Genomic DNA, 18,188 nt, shown 5'->3' on the forward strand with positions numbered 1-18,188 from the left:
TTCCCTAGGGTCCTGGCTTGCCTCTCATTTTACCAGAGTGGTAAAACTATTTTGTGGCTTAGCCTTTTCCATTTTCTGAACTCTCTAATTGGTACTAAAGTTGCTCATAAGCATCCTTGCAGAATTCGCTACAAAATCGAACCTGTCAATAAAATTGAATCAGTTTTGTGCATAATTTTGGGGCAGGGGTTCTGGGAAAATAAAGATAGCTATATTTTTGTAATTCCTTCCTCAGTAATTTGCTCCCAATCAAAACACCAACAAATACCAAATGCCACTGCAACAGTGCACCAGAGACAGTACTGCACCAACCAGGACTCTGTGATCCTCATCTATAGACTAATTTGACAACTGCAGAGACAAAAGGTGATCTCTAAGACTCACTTAGCATTCAGAAGCCCTACATGGCCAGTAAGGAAATCTAATGGTGAATGGAGACTGACAGTGAACTACCCTGCTCTGAATGATGCTACACCAGTGATGAGGGCTGCTGTGCCAGACATGCTGGTGCTCCAGTACCAGCTGCAGAACCCTTGCCGTGCATTGATGACATCATTGTGTCAGGTGACACAGCAGAGGAAGTTTGTGAGAAAGGGAAGAAAATAACCCAGATTCTTCTGAAGGCCAGGTTCACCATAAACCAAAGTAAGGTCAAGGGACCTGCAAGAAAGATCCAGTTTTTAGGGAGAAAATGGCAGGACAGGTATCGCCAAATCCCAATGTATGTCATCCACAAGATCACAGCTATGTCTCCACCCACAAATACAAGCACAGCCAGGCTTCCTTAGGTGTTGTGGGTTTGTGGAGAATGCACATCCCAAAGTACAGTTTGATTGTAAGTGCTCCCTACCAAGCAAATTGGAAGAAGGATGATTTCCAACAAAGCCCTAAGCAGGAACAAGCTTTTGAACAGATCAAACAGGAGATTGTGCATGCAGGAGCCCTTGGACCAGTTCAGACAGGACAAGAGGATACAAATGTGCTCTATACTGCAGCTGGGGAGAACTGTCCCACCTGGCCCAGGATCTACCTGGTAGGTAGTGCAGGAAGATGGAAAAGTTTATTGTGTGCCGCAGAACAATACACTCTAGGTGAGAATGCACAGTAAATTGTATATAGGTTATCATGTTAACTGCTGTTGAGCATGATACAGAATAGTGTGGGATAAGGTGTGGAGAATGTAGGGATCAAACCACATAATATTCTCCACTATCAGGATCATGAATTTATGACCACAGCATTTATAGCTGTGCAGAGTTATGACTTGAAAAACAAAAGAGAATCTCAGCCTGGCTCTTGCCTTTCTGCTGCTTGAGCAGGCAACTGCTTTTTGCTTGTTACAGGATTGGAACAGGTATTCACTTCACTTTTCCTTCTGTCCTCTATATATGCTGATGTAATCTGATAACTTTGAAGCAAAGGAGTAAATTATTCTGTGTAAAGGAACTGAAAACTCTCCCTCTGCCTTTCATTCCCTTTGCTTTCCTATCTCCTGGTGAAGGGAGAGAGAGAAAGGGGAGTGGGGGGAGTGGGGGAGTTCAGCCCTTGCACTAAGCCATTACACGCACTCTGGTGCAGTCTCTGGAGCAAACCAGGAAACCTCTAAAACACTCACATAAACACAAACACATAAATCTTGTAGCTGGTTGCCCAGACAGCTCTGGTGCAAAAAGGGAAATCCAAAGAGCCTTCTACAGCAGCAACTGCCATGTCCTGCCCTTCTACGTGCCACCCCCTGTTGCCCATTCCATGTGCTCCCTGGCTGCTGCTCTTCTACTAGAGGCTGTTTGCCACAGTCACACTTTTGTCACCGCACACCGCTGAGCCAGAGCTGCCTCTTGCCAGGAGCTCACACGCCTCCTGCTCTGAGTGAGGGCTGGGGACAGCGTCTGTCCCTCCTGAGATTTGGCCTTCACCCTTTGGCTGTGGATTGCTGCTTTGGCAAGGTTCCTCTGCTCTGCTCTGTAGCCCTTGGGTCACCTGAAATGGAGGCTACAGCAGATTTTCAGCTGCTGCATCACTCCTTTGCCCTGCAAGCTGTCAGAGGAAGCTCTGTAAAACAGGGACCTAAACCACCCCTCTGAATGCCATGATTTAACCAGGGATTCACACCATTGTGGAGAACAATGCAGTTGAAGCAGAGACCCACACCCATCTGAGAGCATCCTGGTTCAGCTGGGCTCCTAAACACCACTGACAGTAAGGGCCCCAGAAGTGAAAAAGAAATAAGGGTCAGGAGGCAAGAGACAGCTCTGACTTGCAGGGCACAGGAGCGATGGCAGCACTTGAAAACTTTCTGTAATCTCCATTTCAGGGAGATTACCAAAGTGAAGGGTTCCAGAGCAGAGCATCATGGCAGAGGAAAATTCCCAAAGAAGCAAAAGCACAGCCAAAGAGTGAAGCTGAAACATCAGGAGAGAGAGAGGCTGTCCCCTGCCCTCAGAGCAGGAAGAGTGTGAGGTCCTGGCAAGAGGCAGCTATGCCTCATCATGGCTGGGCACAAGGGTGACAGTGGCCAACACCCTGATATACAAGAGCAGCAGCCAAGGAGCACAGTGAATGGGAAACAGGGGTGTGGCAGAGAGAAGGGTGTGGCAGAGATAAGGGAGTGGCAGAGAGAAGGGAGTGGCACAGGAAGGGCAGGCCGTGGCAGCGGGCACTGTAGAAGTCCTTTTGTACTTTCAATTTGGGACCAGAGCTGTCTGGGCAACCAGCGACAAAAGGACTTGTGAGTCAAAGAGCATTTGGGAGGTTTCCTAGTTTGCTCCAGAGATTGCACCATGTGTTCCTGACCAACAATTGCAGACCTCTGAAAGGTGGATTGGACACAAGTAGACCAAGGTTAAAGGATTTCACATGAGATACATTTTGTGGAACAAAAAAGACAGAGCAGATGTTGTCAGCTGCTGACTCACACTAATCACGGTGGTTGCTCCTCTTGCAGATCTTGAAGAGCATCTCCAGGAGAAAGGATGACAAACAACTATGGGATGGGATGCAGAAGAGCTTTAATGAGGCAGATGTTCTAAACAGCCTGGATATCGGTGAAGGTCACAAAGAAGGGGCAGGAGGGACTGTCCCATGGTTGTGGTGGAGCTCCCGGGAGCTGTCCATCTGCCTGCCCCACAGAGGGAGCAGGGCCAGCAGGTCCTCCTAGGACGGCTTTGTGTAGGGACGGGACAAAGGGCATGGGCAGCAGCTCTAGCAGGGCAGGCAGCTCCTGCCCAAGGCAGAGAGGCCAGAGAGGCCAAAGCCCCCGGAGCTGATGGGCACCCCCTGAGAGCTGAGGATGCTGCCAACAGCAGCGGAGGTGGAGGAGCCCACGGCGGTGTTCTGTGGGAAGGAGCTGAGGATGGGGCCAGGCAGGGTCACCACGACAGCAGAGGGCTGGATGGCAACGGTGGAGTCCTGGCACTTCACACAGCAGGGCTCATTGCAGCTGTTGGCCAGCGGGGTTGGGCCACAGGGCTGGCAGGGCTGGCAGGGTCTGTAGCAGGACATGGCTGGGGCTGGAGATGAACCTGGCAGAGAGAGAGCAAGAGGAAGCAGAGAGTGAGAGCTTACTGCAGACAATTCTGCATGCCAACTAAAGATAGAAAAGTTGTGAGCTGGAGGAGAATGCTGGAGGCTGTGCAGGGGTCCCACCTGTCTCACCTTCCCTCAGTCCAAAAGAGCTCTGCTGAGTGTGACCAAAGCCACAGAGATCCAAGCCTAGCCCTTAAATCCAGAGACTTCTTAACCAAGACTCAGCCCTGGCAAAAATTTTGCTGCCTTCCCCTTCCAATGCAAAGCACCTCCAAAAACTCCCATGGGACATAGGAACAGGTGTGGGCTGAGCTGTCCCAAAGGAAAAAGAGTAGAAGAAGGAGCAGGAAGAGAAAGGATTTCTACTCACCTTGTTCCAAGGAGAGGGAGGCCAGAGGAGTGGATGAGAGAGTGAGCAGAAGGAGTCCCTTTTATACTGCTCCTGCACAGCCCCAGGCCCACAGGCACTGCACCTGGGCAGCAATTTTCCAGCAGACTCAGCTCCAAAGCCAAACCTCCCAGCCCAGGGCACAGCCTGGCCTCTGGCTTCCTCCATGCTGCCATTTCCCTTCCTCATTTCTCAGATGCCTGCTCAGCCAGGCCAGCTCCTTTCATGTGCTTGCTTGAGAGGCCAAGGGACTGGCTGTGCCGATGGTTTCTGGTCTGTTCCCCTTTGCTCTGGGGAGAATGTTTGCAAGGCTGAGTGTGCAGGGCTGGGATTAGGGAAGGAAAAGCACACCTGGTCTGTGAGTGCCCTGCTGGCATGGAGATCTCAGACTTTCTTCTTCCATGCATGTTGACAACTAAAGCAGGAGGAGGAAGCTGTACTGGGGAGAGGAGATGCAGGAAAGGTGGAGGTACTCCAAGGGGTTTTGGCCTTGGTCTGTACTGGCACAATGGGATGTGAAGGGATCAGGATCTGGACATTCTCTGGGAAGTTCAGCATAGGAAAGGCTTACCTGGAGCAGAGGACAGGCAGGTGTGGTATCCTTGATACAGATGGTACAGACAGGAGTGTGTGAGATCTGACACCATGTCCTCAGAAGAGTTATCTGCTGTCCCTGCAGTGTCACTTTCAATGCCCTTTGAAAATCTCCATAGTCAGGGAATGCATCTGAGGCCTGGAAGAAATCCAGTGGGGCTCCTACCTTCATGGAGGACATGAAGGAGAAGGAGGAGAATGACAGGAGCATCAGCCTCACCTTGGCCTCTTCAAACAGGATGAAGTATATCATCCTGGAAGCCATTTCCCAACATGAAGGGACAAGAAGGTGAGTGTGAGAGGTCAGCACGGATCGATGGAGGGGAGAGCGGGAGCAACCTCATGGGCTTTGTGCTGCCTGCCTGAGTCCGGTTGGTGAGGGAAGCTCAGCAAATGTTCTGCCTCTCATGTAAGCAAAGCTTCTGGTGCTGTCTGCTGTAAGAATGCTTAGAGCTAAGGGACTGTCCCCCATGAGGATTCTGGTGTGACAAAGGAGAGTGCATGAGTGTTTGACTAGGCAAGGAAGAACCTTTTGTGTCAGGAAGGACTGGAGACTGCATTAATCTGCAATCTTAGAGGCCTCAGCTCTCCTCTCTGATGAGAGGGGGCTGAGCCTTGGGGAGAACCTAGGGCAGTGGGAGGTTCGAGATCCACAAGCCTCATCTTCCTAGCCAGAGAGTCCAGGCCATGCTGAGGAGCTCTCCTGGATGCTCCATGGAGTGATGGAAAAGGTTGGAAAGCCACTGGCTGGGACCCATCCCTGGGTCTCATCTGGTAGGTATTCTCCTGGCATTAGGGCTTCATCATGCCAAGGCCACAGAGCCCTCCTCAGCCTGCAGCACAAAGCAGAAGCATTAGGGAAGCAGGGAACTCCCCACTAAATGAGAGAGCTCAGGATCTTGGGGTTGCACATGCCTGGGGATGCTGAGGGAGGTGACGTGCTCAGGAGCACCATGGAACAAGAAGAAGTCTCAGAGCACATCAAGGAGGAGATTCACTTCCCTGCCCTGCAGGCATGGAGGCAGCTGGCAGGAGTCCCAGGAGGCCAAGGGAATGCCTCCAGCAGCCAAGCTTCAGGGACAGCCTCTCCCCCTCCATGGCCCCTCCCACTCTCAGTGAGCTGTCTGCAGGTCCCTGTCCTATGCAGGGCTGATCCCCTGTGGCCAGGGCAGCTCCACCCATAACCCAGGAAAACTGCTCCAGGCTCTGGCCTGTACCTGAGTACACAACTTGAGGCAGCCCAAATGGCTTTTGCCCTTGGCATGACCTCCTTGTAAGAGTTCCCACAACCCAATGGCCTTGCAGGCTGGTTCTCATCTGTTGAAAAAGTCTCTGCTCCTGGCCAGGGGCCAAAGTGTGTGGCCAAAGAACATGAGGGTGTGAGGAGGGTGAGCTGAGCCTCAGCACCGCTCTCCTGTGGGGAGGAGGGACCTGACTCCACCAGGCTGCTTGAGGAATTGAGAAGTGCTGCCTCTTCAGCCTCCTGAAGGCAGCCATTGGAGACCCCCAGAGACTGGCACCAGAGGGGATGACTTTGTCCGCTCAAGCAGGAAAGGAGAAAGGGGGCAGGATGCGTGGTGCCATCAGGCCTGGGAGCATTTGTGTGCCCAGGATGATCCTCCCTGAGAGGGGATCGGCCTTAACAGGGATGGCAAACAGGCTCCCCAGATTTGCCCACACCCATGTCCCCTGCCTGCACACAGCCCTCCAGCACTTGGAGCACAGCTTCTGCCTGCAGTGATGCATTCCTGCAGTCTAAATCTTTGGATGTCTCATGCTGGCACTTCAAAGGATCCTCTGTGGCCCAGTGGTCCCCTCAGCAATGAGGAAGTGAAATGGCAGCATGGAGGAAGCCAAAGGCCAGGCAGTGCCATGGGCTGGGAGGTTTGGCTTTGGAGCTGAGTCTGCTGGAAAATTACTGCCCAGGTGCAGTGCCTGTGGGCCTGGGGCGGTGCAGGAGCAGTATAAAAGAGACTCCTTCTGCTCACTCTCTCATCCACTCCTCTGGCCTCCATCTCCTCGGAGCAAGGTGAGTCTGCAGATCTTTCTGCTCCTCCTCCTCCTCCTACTGCTTGTTTTCCTTCACCTTTTTTCCCGAGGTGTGACAAGTAGCTGCTTGTCACAGGAGAGGTAAGGGAGTGCAAGTGATGCATGGAAGGAAGTTGGGGATTTGATTGGGGTGCCTGCTGGTCTGGGGCCAGGCAGGGATTCCTTTGGGCTCAGTTGCTTTTGGCAGAGCACTTTTGGGCTGAGAGAAACAGGAAGCCTGTGAACCTCTTGACTCCATCACCACCTCTTGACTCCAGCTCTCTCCTTGACTGTCTCACCATAGGGTAAGAAATTGCTGCTTACCCTTCCCTCAAATTCTCTGCTTTCCCCCTGTTCTCTCTCCTAGGTTGATCTCCAGCCCCAGCCATGTCCTGCTACAGACCCTGCCAGCCCTGCCAGCCCTGCGGCCCAACCCCGCTGGCCAACAGCTGCAATGAGCCCTGTGTCAGGCAGTGCCAGGACTCCACCGTTGCCATCCAGCCCTCCCCCGTGGTGGTGACCCTGCCTGGCCCCATCCTCAGCTCCTTCCCACAGAACACCGCCGTGGGCTCCTCCACCTCCGCTGCTGTTGGCAGCATCCTCAGCTCTCAGGGGGTGCCCATCAGCTCCGGGGGCTTTGGCCTCTCTGGCCTCTCTGCCTTGGGCCGTGGCTCCTGTGGCAGGAGCTGCTTGCCCTGCTAGAGCTGCTGCCCAGGGCCCTGGGCAAGGACCCCAGGGCCCCACCTGATGCTTCTGCCCTGGGAACACAGCATCTTCTTGCTGCTTTCCGAGAGGCTGAGCAAGCCCAGCAGCCTTGCCAACAGACAGGGCCAGCCTGGGCTCTGGCACAGCACTGCCCATGCCTGCCTGTGCCCTCTGACACTCTCTCCTGGCCCTCCTGTGGCCTCCTTCTCTTCTGCTGCCCTGGCCTGGCAGCAGGAGAACAAAGGCAGTCTAGGGAAGAGCTGCTGGCCCTGCTACCTCTGTGGGGCAGGCAGGTGAGCACTGTTGCCAACTTCAACATCTCTGTGGAACACAGCTTACTGTCTCTCCTTGCTTCTCCCTGCACTGATATCCCCACTCAGATTGACCTAATCTCTCTTTTTTGGCTCATTAAAGTTCTTCTGCATCCCAACTCAGTATCACAGTATCACAGTATCACAGTCTCACAGTATCACTTAGGTTGGAAAGGACCTCAAGGATCATCAAGTCCAACCTATCAACACACACCCAATGATTAGACCATGGCACCAAGTGCCATGTCCAATCTCCCCTTGAATGCCTCCAGGGTCGATGACTCAACCACCTCCCTGGGCAGCCCGTTCCAATGACGAATGACTCGCTCGGTGAAGAACTTCCTCCTCACCTCGAGTCTAAACCTCCCCTGGCGCAGCTTAAGACTGTGTCCTCTTGTTCTGGTGCTGGTTGCCTGGGAGAAGAGACCAAACCCTTTCTGGCTACAACCACCCTTCAGGTAGTTGTAGAGGGCAATGAGGTCACCCCTGAGCCTCCTCTTCTCCAGGCTAAACAATCCCAGCTCCCTCAGCGTCTCCTCATAGGGCATGTGTTCAAGGCCTCTCCCCAGCCTTGTTGCCCTTCTCTGGATACGCTCAAGTGTTTCGATGTCCTTCTTAAACTGAGGGGCCCAGAACTGGACACAGGACTCAAGGTGTGGCCTAACCAAAGCAGAGTCCAGGGGCACTATGACCTCCCTGCTCCTGTTGGCCACACTATTCCCAATGCAGGCCAGGATGCTATTGGCCCTCCTGGCAACCTGGGCACACTGCTGGCTCATATTCAGGTGGCTGTCGATCAGCACCCCCAGGTCCCTCTCTGTTTGGGAGCTCTCCAGCCACTCCGACCCCAGCCTATAGCTCTGCATGGGATTGCCGTAGCCAAAGTGCAGCACTCGGCACTTGGACTTGTTGAATGCCATCCCATTGGACTCTGCCCATCTGTCCAGTCGGTTGAGGTCCCTCTGCAGAGCCTTTCCACCCTCTAACTGACTAACATCTGCCCCTAACTTGGTGTCATCTGCAAACTTGCTGAGGACTGACTCTACCCCCTGATCCATATCATCGATGAATATGCTGAAGAGTACAGGGCCCAGCACTGATCCCTGGGGGACACCACTGGTGACTGGCCTCCAGCTGGATGTGGCACTGTTCACTACCACTCTCTGGGCCCGGCCCTCCAGCCAGTTCCTAACCCAGCACAAAGTGTAATGGTCCAATCAACGGGCTGACAGCTTAATCAGCAGATTGCTGTGGGGGATGGTATCAAAGGCCTTGCTGAAGTCCAGGTACACCACATCCACAGCCCTCTCGACATCCACCAGACGGGTCACCTGATCATAGAAAGAGATCAGGTTGGAGAGGCAACTCAAGCCTCTGTTTTATCCTATTGCCTGCTGGTTCATTCCAAAGACGGTTGGAGAGAAAGGTTTTGTTCAGTCTGGGAGGGCATTTGTGAGGTTGAATGCAAGTGACTGTTAGAGCACTGGGCAGGGTCTTCCTGAAACAGAGGTGACATTGGTCATTTTATTCCTCCCTGTTTCCCATTCACTGTGCTCCTTGGCTGCTGCTCTTGTCTGTGAGGGCCTTGCCCACCGTCACCCTTGTCCCCAACCATGCTGAGCCATAGCTGCCTCTTGCCAGGACCTCACACTCTTCCTGCTCTAAGTGAGGGCTGGGGACAGCCTCTCTCTCTCCTGATGTTTTAGCTTCACTCTTTGGCTGTGCTTTTGCTGCTTTGGGAAGGTTCCTCTGCCATGATGCTCTGCTCTGGAACCCTTCACTTTGGTGACCTCCCTGAAATGGAGCCTACAGCAGCTTTTCAACTACTGCCATCACTCCTGTGCCTTGCAAGTCAGAGCTGTCTCTTGCCTCCTGACCCTTATTTCTTTTTCACTCCTGTGGCCATTCCTGTTGGTGTTTGAGTGCCAGCTGAAGCAGGGTGCTCTCAGATGGGTTTGGGGCTCTGCCTCAAGTACAGTATTCTCCACTCCAGTGTGGATCCCTGGATCAATCATGGCATTCACAGGGGTGTTTTAAGTCCCTGTTTTACAGAGATTCCTCTGACAGTACTGAATTGTGGCTCCAGGGAGACAGCTCAAGCCCCAGGATCATACTAGAAGCAGACACTGAGGGACTGCACCACTCAGGGCATGATTCACACTTGCCCCGCTCAAAAGTTGTCTCAGCCATGTGGCCGGTTGACGTTGCCCCCTTAAGAAAGGGAATATGGTGGACGGAAGTTGGTAAACGGAAGGAATAATCTAAACTAATTTCATTGGAAGAGTGGGAGGAAGCACCTTCTGAACTGGGAGTGAACTGGGCATTTCCAGATCTTCTCTGTCAGTCTTGCTTCTGCCTATTCTTCGTGCTGCATCTCTTTCTGTGCTGGGCTTTCTGCCAAGACTTCGGCCTTGAAACCGATAAGATAGAAGGCCTGTATTGACTCATTTCCAATTAACACAAAACTGCTTTTAACTTCTTTCTTTCTTCTTTCTCCCTTTTTCTGACCTACTCTGGGGAAAGGGGGGGAGAGAGGGGAGAGGGGAGGTGGGGAACTCCCTCTGCCGAGGGGGGTCACTCTCATTTCTGTGTTACTCTGTTGTATATCTTTGTATATATTGTAGATATTGTAAATTTGTAAATATTCCCCTGCATACCCTACATTGCTTTGTAAATATAGCTCCACTGCCTTGCTAATTCAGCTTGTGAGTTTTATTTTCCTTTCCCTTCAATTTTCTTTCCCTTCACCTTACAAGGGGGAAGGGAGGAGGCTTCTTGGCCTTACCCTTCCACCCACCACAAGCCAGCATGGCTCTGGATTCCATGAACCTCTAACAGCCCAAGAGTGTTCATCAACAGCACTGAACAGCTCATGCAAGGGAGAGCAAGGACCTCAGGAGCCTGCACAACAAAACCAGCCCCAGCAGGCCCAGAAGGGAAGCGGGAGCTGTCTTCCCTCCTCCTCTCCACTCCACAGCTCCCCCAGCACAGCAGGGCCTCAATGCCAGGGCAAAGCCTTTGGCTCTATGAGCCTGTTGCCAGGCTCAGTCAGATGCAGAGCTGAGCAGTGCAGCCAGCAGGCTGCCTGAGCTACACCACAGCCTGCCAGCCAGGGACTGCTGCAGCTGGACATGAGCAGCTCAGGCTGACACTGGCTCCAGCCCCCCATAAAACACCAAGACGGCTGTGGGGGCCTTACCTCGTCTGGTGGCCAGGTGCCCACCACCACACTCTGTCACTTCCTCTCCTCAACTGGAAAGGGAAGAGAAAATAAAATGAAGTTCTGGTGGGTCAAGCAAAGGCAGTTTCAGGAAGAAGAGCAAAGAGCTGCAGAAGCAAAGTGAAAAGACTTCTTCTCTTCCTGCCACCATCAGGTGCTGCGCAGCCACTCCTGGCAAGCAGAACCTCAGGACACTTAGTGGTTGCTTTGCAAGACAAATGCCTTAACCAGGAATGTCCCTCAGTGTCTCATCTCCTCCTTTCTCTTAGCATTTATTGCTGACCAGGATGGCACAGGATGTGGAAGGTTGCTTTGGTGAGCCTGGGACAACTCTAATTGTGTCCTGAAGGGTCAAACCCCAGAACATTCCTAACCCTTACAATTGGCTAATCACCTGTGAATGCTCAAAGGGGGACTCTTCCGGGGATCCAGATGGCCCAGGTAAACTTGTAGCACGTGTGAGTGGCCTTGTAACACACCTGTGAGCTATGTTTGCCCCTGGCCATGTTTGGATATGCCCCATCCTGTAGGTTCAGCTGTCAAGTTTCTCTTGTTGCCAAAGGGCAGTAAATGTCTTGGGGCATTCTTTAAACCAGGCGAGAAAGTAGGCAACTTGCCTTGTTCTCACCCAGACAGCAAACAGAGCCAAATGCTGCTGGAGAAGAAGCTGAGGAGCTTGTCCTAACAGGCCATCTACACCTCAGCCTTGCACCTGGACCATAAACTGGGAGCAAGGGGAGAGAGGCCCTTAGCCCTCTCTGAGCCAAGAGCCACTTGTAGTCACAGCATCTGGGAAGATACCAGAGAGAGGAGCAAGCCCTGAGTCCCCTGCTAATCTGCTACAGAATCCCTTTGGTGGGAAACCACAGATCATAGAACCCTTATGACCAATGTGAGTCCTGCATTGGAAACTCACAGGGCTGTGCTTACATCATTTAAATGTCTTCATTTGTGGAATACACCACTCACCACCGAAGAACAGAACCTGTATATCTACTTTGTCAGTAAGTTCTGGCAGTGTTTGAAGGTAGCACTGCCAGAAATATTAACTATAAAAAATAAAAATATATATCTTATTACAAATTGCTGTGTCCCTTCCAGAAATCTTACTTACCTCTGAGCCTTCTGGCCATTAGGAGATGCAGTTGGAGATACAGCCTGGCCCATCAAAACCCAGAACATTCCTGTGTCATCAAAGCTGTTCTAACTACCAGGAAAAAGAACCAGTGAGAGGAATACTATGATCAATGTCACCTCTATTTCAGGAAGACCCTGCCCAGTGCTATAACAGTCACTTGCATTCAACCCCACAAATCCCCTCCCAGACTGAACAAAACCTTTCTCTCCAATCATCTTTGGAATGAACCAGCAGGCAATAGGATAACAGAGGCTTGGGTTGGGATGCAGAAGAACTTTAATGAGCCAAAAAAGAGAGATTAGGTCAATCTGAGCAGGGATACCAGTGCAGGGAGCACCAAGGAGAGACAATAAGCTGTGTTCCACAGAGATGTTGAAGATCTCAACAGTGTTCATCTGCCCTCCCAACAGAGGGAGCAGGGCCAGCAGGTCCTTCCTAGACTGGCTTTGTGCTGCTGCCAGGCCAGGGCAGCAGAAGAGAAGGAGGCCACGGGAGGGCCAGGAGAGAGTGTCAGAGGGCACAGGCAGGCATGGGCAGTGCTGTGCCAGAGCCCAGGCTGGCTCTGTCCTTTGGCAAGGGCTGCTGGGCTTGCTCAGCCCCTCGGAAAACAGCAAGAGGATGCTGTGTGCCCAGGGCAGAAGCATCAGGTGGGGCCCTGGGGGCCTTGCCCAGGGCCCTGGGCAGCAGCTCTAGCAGGGCAGGCAGCTCCTGCCCAAGGCAGAGAGGCCAGAGAGGCCAAAGCCCCCGGAGCTGATGGGCACCCCCTGAGAGCTGAGGATGCTGCCAACAGCAGCAGAGGTGGAGGAGCCCACGGCGGTGCTCTGTGGGAAGGAGCTGAGGATGGGGCCAGGCAGGGTCACCAGCACAGCAGGAGGCTCAATGACAACAGTGGAGTCCTGGCACTGCCTGACACAGGGCTCATTGCAGCTGTTGGCCAGCGGGGTTGGGCCGCAGGGCTGGCAGGGCTGGCAGGGCCTGTAGCAGGACATGGCTGGGGCTGGAGATGAACCTAGGAGAGAGAACAGGCAGAAAGCAGAGAGTGAGAGCTCGCAGAGGACAAGCCTGAATGCTCACTGAAGGGAAGGAAAGTTGTGAGCTGGAGGAGAGTGCTGGGGGTTGTGCAGGGGGTCCCACCTGTCTCACCTTCCCTCAGCCTAAAAGAGCCCTGCTGGGAGTCACCAAATCAAGGGTTTGCTTAGATCTGGCACAACTTTTGCACCTTCCCCCTTCCAATGCAAAGCACCTCCAAAAACTCCCATAGGACATAGGAACAGGTGTGGGCTGAGCTGTCCCAAAGGAAGAAGAGTAGAAGAAGGAGCAGGAACAGAAAAGACTTCTACTCACCTTGTTCCAAGGAGAGGGAGGCCAGAGGAGTGGATGTGAGAGTGAACAGAAGGAGTCTCTTTTATACTGCTCCTGCACCGCCCCAGGCCCACAGGCACTGCACCTGGGCAGCAATTTTCCAGCAGACTCAGCTCCAAAGTCAAACCTCCCAGCCCAGGGCACAGCCTGGCCTCTGGCTTCCTCCATGCTGCCATTTCACTTCCTCATTTCTCAGATGCCTGCTCAGCCAGGCTAGCTCCTTTCATGTGCTTGCTTGAGAGGCCAAGGGACTGGCTGTGCCTATGGTTTCTGGTCTGCTCCCCTTTGCTCTGGGGAGAATGTTTGCAAGGCTGAGTGTGCAGGGCTGGGATTAGGGAAGGAAAAGCACACCTGGTCTGTGAGTGCCCTGCTGGCATGGAGATCTCAGACTTTCTTCTACCATGCATGTTGACAACAAAAGCTGGGGGAGGAAGCTGTACTGGGGAGAGGAGATGCAGGAAAGGTGGAGGTACTCCAAGGAGTTTTGGCCTTGGTTTGTACTGGCACAATGGGATGTGAAGGGACCAGGGTCTGGGCATTCTCTGGGAAGTTCAGCATAGGAAAGGCTTACCTGGAGCAGAGGACAGGCAGGTGTGGGATCCTTGATACAGATGGTACAGACAGGAGTGTGTGAGATCTGACACCATGTCCTCAGGAGAGTTATCTGCTGTCCCTGCAGTGTCACTTTCAATGCCCTTTGAAAATCTCCAGAGTCAGGGAATGCATCTGAGGCCTGGAAGAAATCCAGTGGGGCTCCTACCTTCATGGAGGACATGAAGGAGAAGGAGGAGAATGACAGGAGCATCAGCCTCACCTTGGCCTCTTCAAACAGGATGAAGTATATCATCCTGGAAGCCATTTCCCAACATGAAGGGACAAGAAGGTGAGTGTGAGAGGTCAGCATGGATCTATGGAGGGGAGAGCGGGAGCAACCTCATGGGCTTTGTGCTGCCTGCCTGAGTCTGGTGGGTGAGGGAAGCACAGCAAATGCTCTGCCTCTCATGTAAGCAAAGATTTTGGTGCTGTCTGCTGTAAGAATGCTTAGAGCTAAGGGACTGTCCCCCATGAGGATTCTGGTGTGACAAAGGAGAGTGGATGAGTGTTTGTCTAGGCAAGGAAGAACCTTTTGTGTCAGGAAGGACTGGAGACTGCATTAATCTGCAATCTTAGAGGCCTCAGCTCTCCTCTCTGATGAGAGGGGGCTGAGCCTTGGGGAGAACCTTGGGCAGTGGGAAGTACGAGATCCACAAGCCTCATCTTCCTAGCCAGAGAGTCCAGGCCATGCTGAGGAGCTCTCCTGGATGCTCCATGGAGTGATGGAAAAGGTTGGAAAGCTACTGTTTGGGACCCATCCCTGGGTCTCATCTGGTAGGTATTCTCCTGGCATTAGGGCTTCATCATGCCAAGGCCACAGAGCCCTCCTCAGCCTGCAGCACAAAGCAGAAGCATTAGGGAAGCAGGGAACTCCCCACTAAATGAGAGAGCTCAGGATCTTGGGGTTGCACATGCCTGGGGATGCTGAGGGAGGTGACGTGCTCAGGAGCACCATGGAACAAGAAGAAGTCTCAGAGCACATCAAGGAGGAGATTCACTTCCCTGCCCTGCAGGCATGGAGGCAGCTGGCAGGAGTCCCAGGAGGCCAAGGGAATGCCTCTAGCAGCCAAGCTTCAGGGACAGCCTCTCCCCCTCCATGGCCACTCCCACTCTCAGTGAGCTGTCTGCAGGTCCCTGTCCTATGCAGGGCTGGATCCCCTGTGGCCAGGGCAGCTCCACCCATAACCCAGGAAAACTGCTCCAGGCTCTGGCCTGTACCTGAGTACACAACTTGAGGCAGCCCAAATGGCTTTTGCCCTTGGCATGACCTCCTTGTAAGAGTTCCCACAACCCAATGGCCTTGCAGGCTGGTTCTCATGTGTTGGAAAAGTCTCTGCTCCTGGCCAGGGGCCAAAGTGTGTGGCCAAAGCACATGGGGGTGTGAGGAGGGTGAGCTGAGCCCCAGCACCGCTCTCCTGTGGGGAGGAGGGTCCTGACTCCACCAGGCTGGCTGAGCAACTGAGAAGTGCTGCCTCTTCAGCCTCCTGAAGGCAGCCATTGGAGACCCCCAGAGACTGGCACCAGAGGGGATGACTTTGTCTGCTCAAGCAGGAAAGGAGAAAGGGGGCAGGATGCATGGTGCCATCAGGCCTGGGAGCATTTGTGTGCCCAGGATGATCCTCCCTGACAGGGGATCGGCCTTAACAGGGATGGCAAACAAGCTCCCCAGATTTGCCCACACCCATGTCCCCTGCCTGCACACAGCCCTCCAGCGCTTGGAGCACAGCTTCTGCCTGCAGTGATGCATTCCTGCAGTCTAAATCCTTGGATGTCTCATGCTGGCACTTCAAAGGATCCTCTGTGGCCCAGTGGTCCCCTCAGCAATGAGGAAGTGAAATGGCAGCATGGAGGAAGCCAAAGGCCAGGCTGTGCCATGGGCTGGGAGGTTTGGCTTTGGAGCTGAGTCTGCTGGAAAATTACTGCCCAGGTGCAGTGCCTGTGGGCCTGGGGCGGTGCAGGAGCAGTATAAAAGGGACTCCTTCTGCTCACTCTCTCATCCACTCCTCTGGCCTCCATTTCCTTGGAACAAGGTGAGTCTGCAAACCTTTCTGCTCCTCCTCCTCCTCCTCCTGCTGCTTGTTTTCCTTCACCTTTTTCCCCAAGCTGTGACAAGTAGCTGCTTGTGACGGCAGAGGGAAGGGAGTAGAAGTGATGTATGGAAGGAAGTTGGGGATTTGACTGGGGTGTCTGCTGGTCTGGGGCCAGGCAGGGATTCCTTTGGGCTCAGTTGCTCTTGGCAGAGCTCTTTTGGGCTGAGGGAAACAGGAAGCCTGTGAACCTCTCAACTCCATCACCACCTCTTGACTCCAGCTCCCCCCTTGACTCTCTCACTGTGGGGTGACAAATTGCTGCTCACCCTTCCCTCACATTCTCTGCTTTCCCCCTGTTCTCTCTCCTAGGTTCAGCTCCAGCCCCAGCCATGTCCTGCTACAGACCCTGCCAGCCCTGCGGCCCAACCCCGCTGGCCAACAGCTGCAATGAGCCCTGCTGTGTGAAGTGCCAGGACTCCACCGTTGCCATCCAGCCCTCCCCCGTGGTGGTGACCCTGCCTGGCCCCATCCTCAGCTCTTTCCCACAGAACACCGCCGTGGGCTCCTCCACCTCCGCTGCTGTTGGCAGCATCCTCAGCTCTCAGGGGGTGCCCATCAGCTCCGGGGGCTTTGGCCTCTCTGGCCTCTCTGCCTTGGGCCGTGGCTCCTGTGGCAGGAGCTGCCTGCCCTGCTAGAGCTGCTGCCCAGGGCCCTGGGCAAGGCCCCCAGTGCCCCACCTGATGCTTCTGCCCTGGGCACACAGCATCCTCTTGCTGCTTTCCGAGAGGCTGAGCAAGCCCAGCAGCCTTGCCAAAGGACAGAGCCAGCCTGGGCTCTGGCACAGCACTGCCCATGCCTGCCTGTGCCCTCTGACACTCTCTCCTTGCCCTTCTGTGGCCTCCTTCTCTTCTGATGCCCTGGCCTGGCAGCAGGAGAACAAAGGCCGTCTAGGGAAGAGCTGCTGGCCCTGCTACCTCTGTGGGGCAGGCAGGTGAGCACTGCTGTCGACTTCAACATCTCTGTGGAACACATCTTACTGTCTCTCCTTGCTTCTCCCTGCACTGATATCCCCGCTCAGATTGACCTAATCTCTCTTTTTTGGCTCATTAAAGTTCTGCATCCCACCTCAAGCCTCTGTTTTATCCTATTGCCTGCTGGTTCATTCCAAAGACGACTGGAGAGAAAGCTTTTGTTCAGTCTGGGAGGGCATTTGTGAGGTTGAATGCAAGTGACTGTTAGAGCACTGGGCAGGGTCTTCCTGAAACAGAGGTGACATTGGTCATATTATTCCTCCCTGTTTCCCATTCACTGTGCTCCTTGGCTGCTGCTCTTGTATGTGAGGGCCTTGCCCACCATCACCCTTGTCCCCAACCATGCTGAGCCATAGCTGCCTCTTGCCAGGACCTCACACTCTTCCTGCTCTAAGTGAGGGCTGGGGACAGCCTCTCTCTCTCCTGATGTTTTAGCTTCACTCTTTGGCTGTGCTTTTGCTGCTTTGGGAAGGTTCCTCTGCCATGATGCTCTGCTCTGGAACCCTTCACGTTGGTGACCTCCCTGAAATGGAGCCTACAGCAGCTTTTCAACTACTGCCATCACTCCTGTGCCTTGCAAGTCAGAGCTGTCTCTTGCCTCCTGACCCTTATTTCTTTTTCACTCCTGTGGCCATTCCTGTTGGTGTTTGAGTGCCAGCAGAAGCAGGGTGCTCTCAGATGGGTTTGGGGCTCTGCCTCAAGTACAGTATTCTCCACTCCAGTGTGGATCCCTGGATCAATCATGGCATTCACAGGGGTGTTTTAAGTCCCTGTTTTACAGAGATTCCTCTGACAGTACTGAATTGTGGCTCCAGGAAGACAGATCAAGCCCCAGGATCATACTAGAAGCAGACACTGAGGGACTGCACCACTCAGGACATGATTCACACTTGCCCTGCTCAAAAGTTGTCTCAGCCAGCATGGCTCTGGATTCCATGAACCTCTAACAGCCCAAGAGTGTTCATCAACAGCACTGAACAGCTCATGCAAGGGAGAGCAAGGACCTCAGGAGCCTGCACAACAAAACCAGCCCCAGCAGGCCCAGAAGGGAAGCGGGAGCTGTCTTCCCTATAAAATGCCAGCAGGTCCACCCTAGACTGGCTTTGTGCTGCTGCCAGGCCAGGGCAGCAGAAGAGAAAGAGGCAATGGGAGGGCCTGGACAGAGTGACAGAGGGCACAGGCAGGCATGGGCAGTGCTGTGCCAGAGCCCAGGCTGTCCCTGTCCTTTGGCAAGGGCTGCTAGGCTCGCTCAGCCCCCCAGA

At 53.7% G+C, this 18,188-nt stretch overlaps 2 protein-coding genes, 1 long non-coding RNA gene and 1 pseudogene across 5 annotated transcripts in view; 2 read left to right on the forward strand and 2 right to left on the reverse strand.

Annotated features, from left to right (window-relative positions):
* Window positions 1-17,025, forward strand: part of LOC137456225 (feather keratin 1-like) — a 50,665-nt gene extending 33,640 nt beyond the window's left edge. For 2 of the 3 annotated variants that reach the window (XM_068167523.1, XM_068167522.1), the window contains exon 2: window positions 16,265-17,025. In XM_068167523.1, the coding sequence (XP_068023624.1) occupies window positions 16,285-16,590 (306 nt within the window). In that variant the 5' untranslated portion in view covers window positions 16,265-16,284 and the 3' untranslated portion in view covers window positions 16,591-17,025. Of the gene's footprint in view, window positions 1-15,876; window positions 15,896-16,264 lie in introns of those variants that run through there. The other variant, XM_068167521.1, reaches the window with a different exon arrangement.
* Window positions 2,992-3,979, reverse strand: LOC137456228 (uncharacterized). The gene is made up of 2 exons (XR_010990997.1): window positions 3,896-3,979; window positions 2,992-3,521 (listed from the first exon to the last, which is right to left on the reverse strand). It is a non-coding gene; the product is annotated as an uncharacterized lncRNA (long non-coding RNA).
* LOC137456257 (feather keratin-like) lies at window positions 4,678-7,326 on the forward strand (annotated as a pseudogene).
* On the reverse strand, window positions 12,011-13,275 carry LOC137456214 (feather keratin Cos1-1/Cos1-3/Cos2-1-like). Its single transcript, XM_068167514.1, has 2 exons — window positions 13,254-13,275; window positions 12,011-12,918 (listed from the first exon to the last, which is right to left on the reverse strand). Exon 2 carries the CDS (start codon window positions 12,896-12,898, stop codon window positions 12,599-12,601), a length of 300 nt encoding a protein of 99 aa, XP_068023615.1. The 5' UTR covers window positions 12,899-12,918; window positions 13,254-13,275; the 3' UTR covers window positions 12,011-12,598.
* Window positions 17,026-18,188: the final 1,163 nt, after the last annotated feature.

Source organism: Melanerpes formicivorus, unplaced genomic scaffold, assembly GCF_026170545.1.
Source record: "Melanerpes formicivorus ecotype bairdi unplaced genomic scaffold, bMelFor1.0.p_v2 SCAF_119, whole genome shotgun sequence".
NCBI classification, from domain to species: Eukaryota; Metazoa; Chordata; class Aves; order Piciformes; family Picidae; genus Melanerpes; species Melanerpes formicivorus.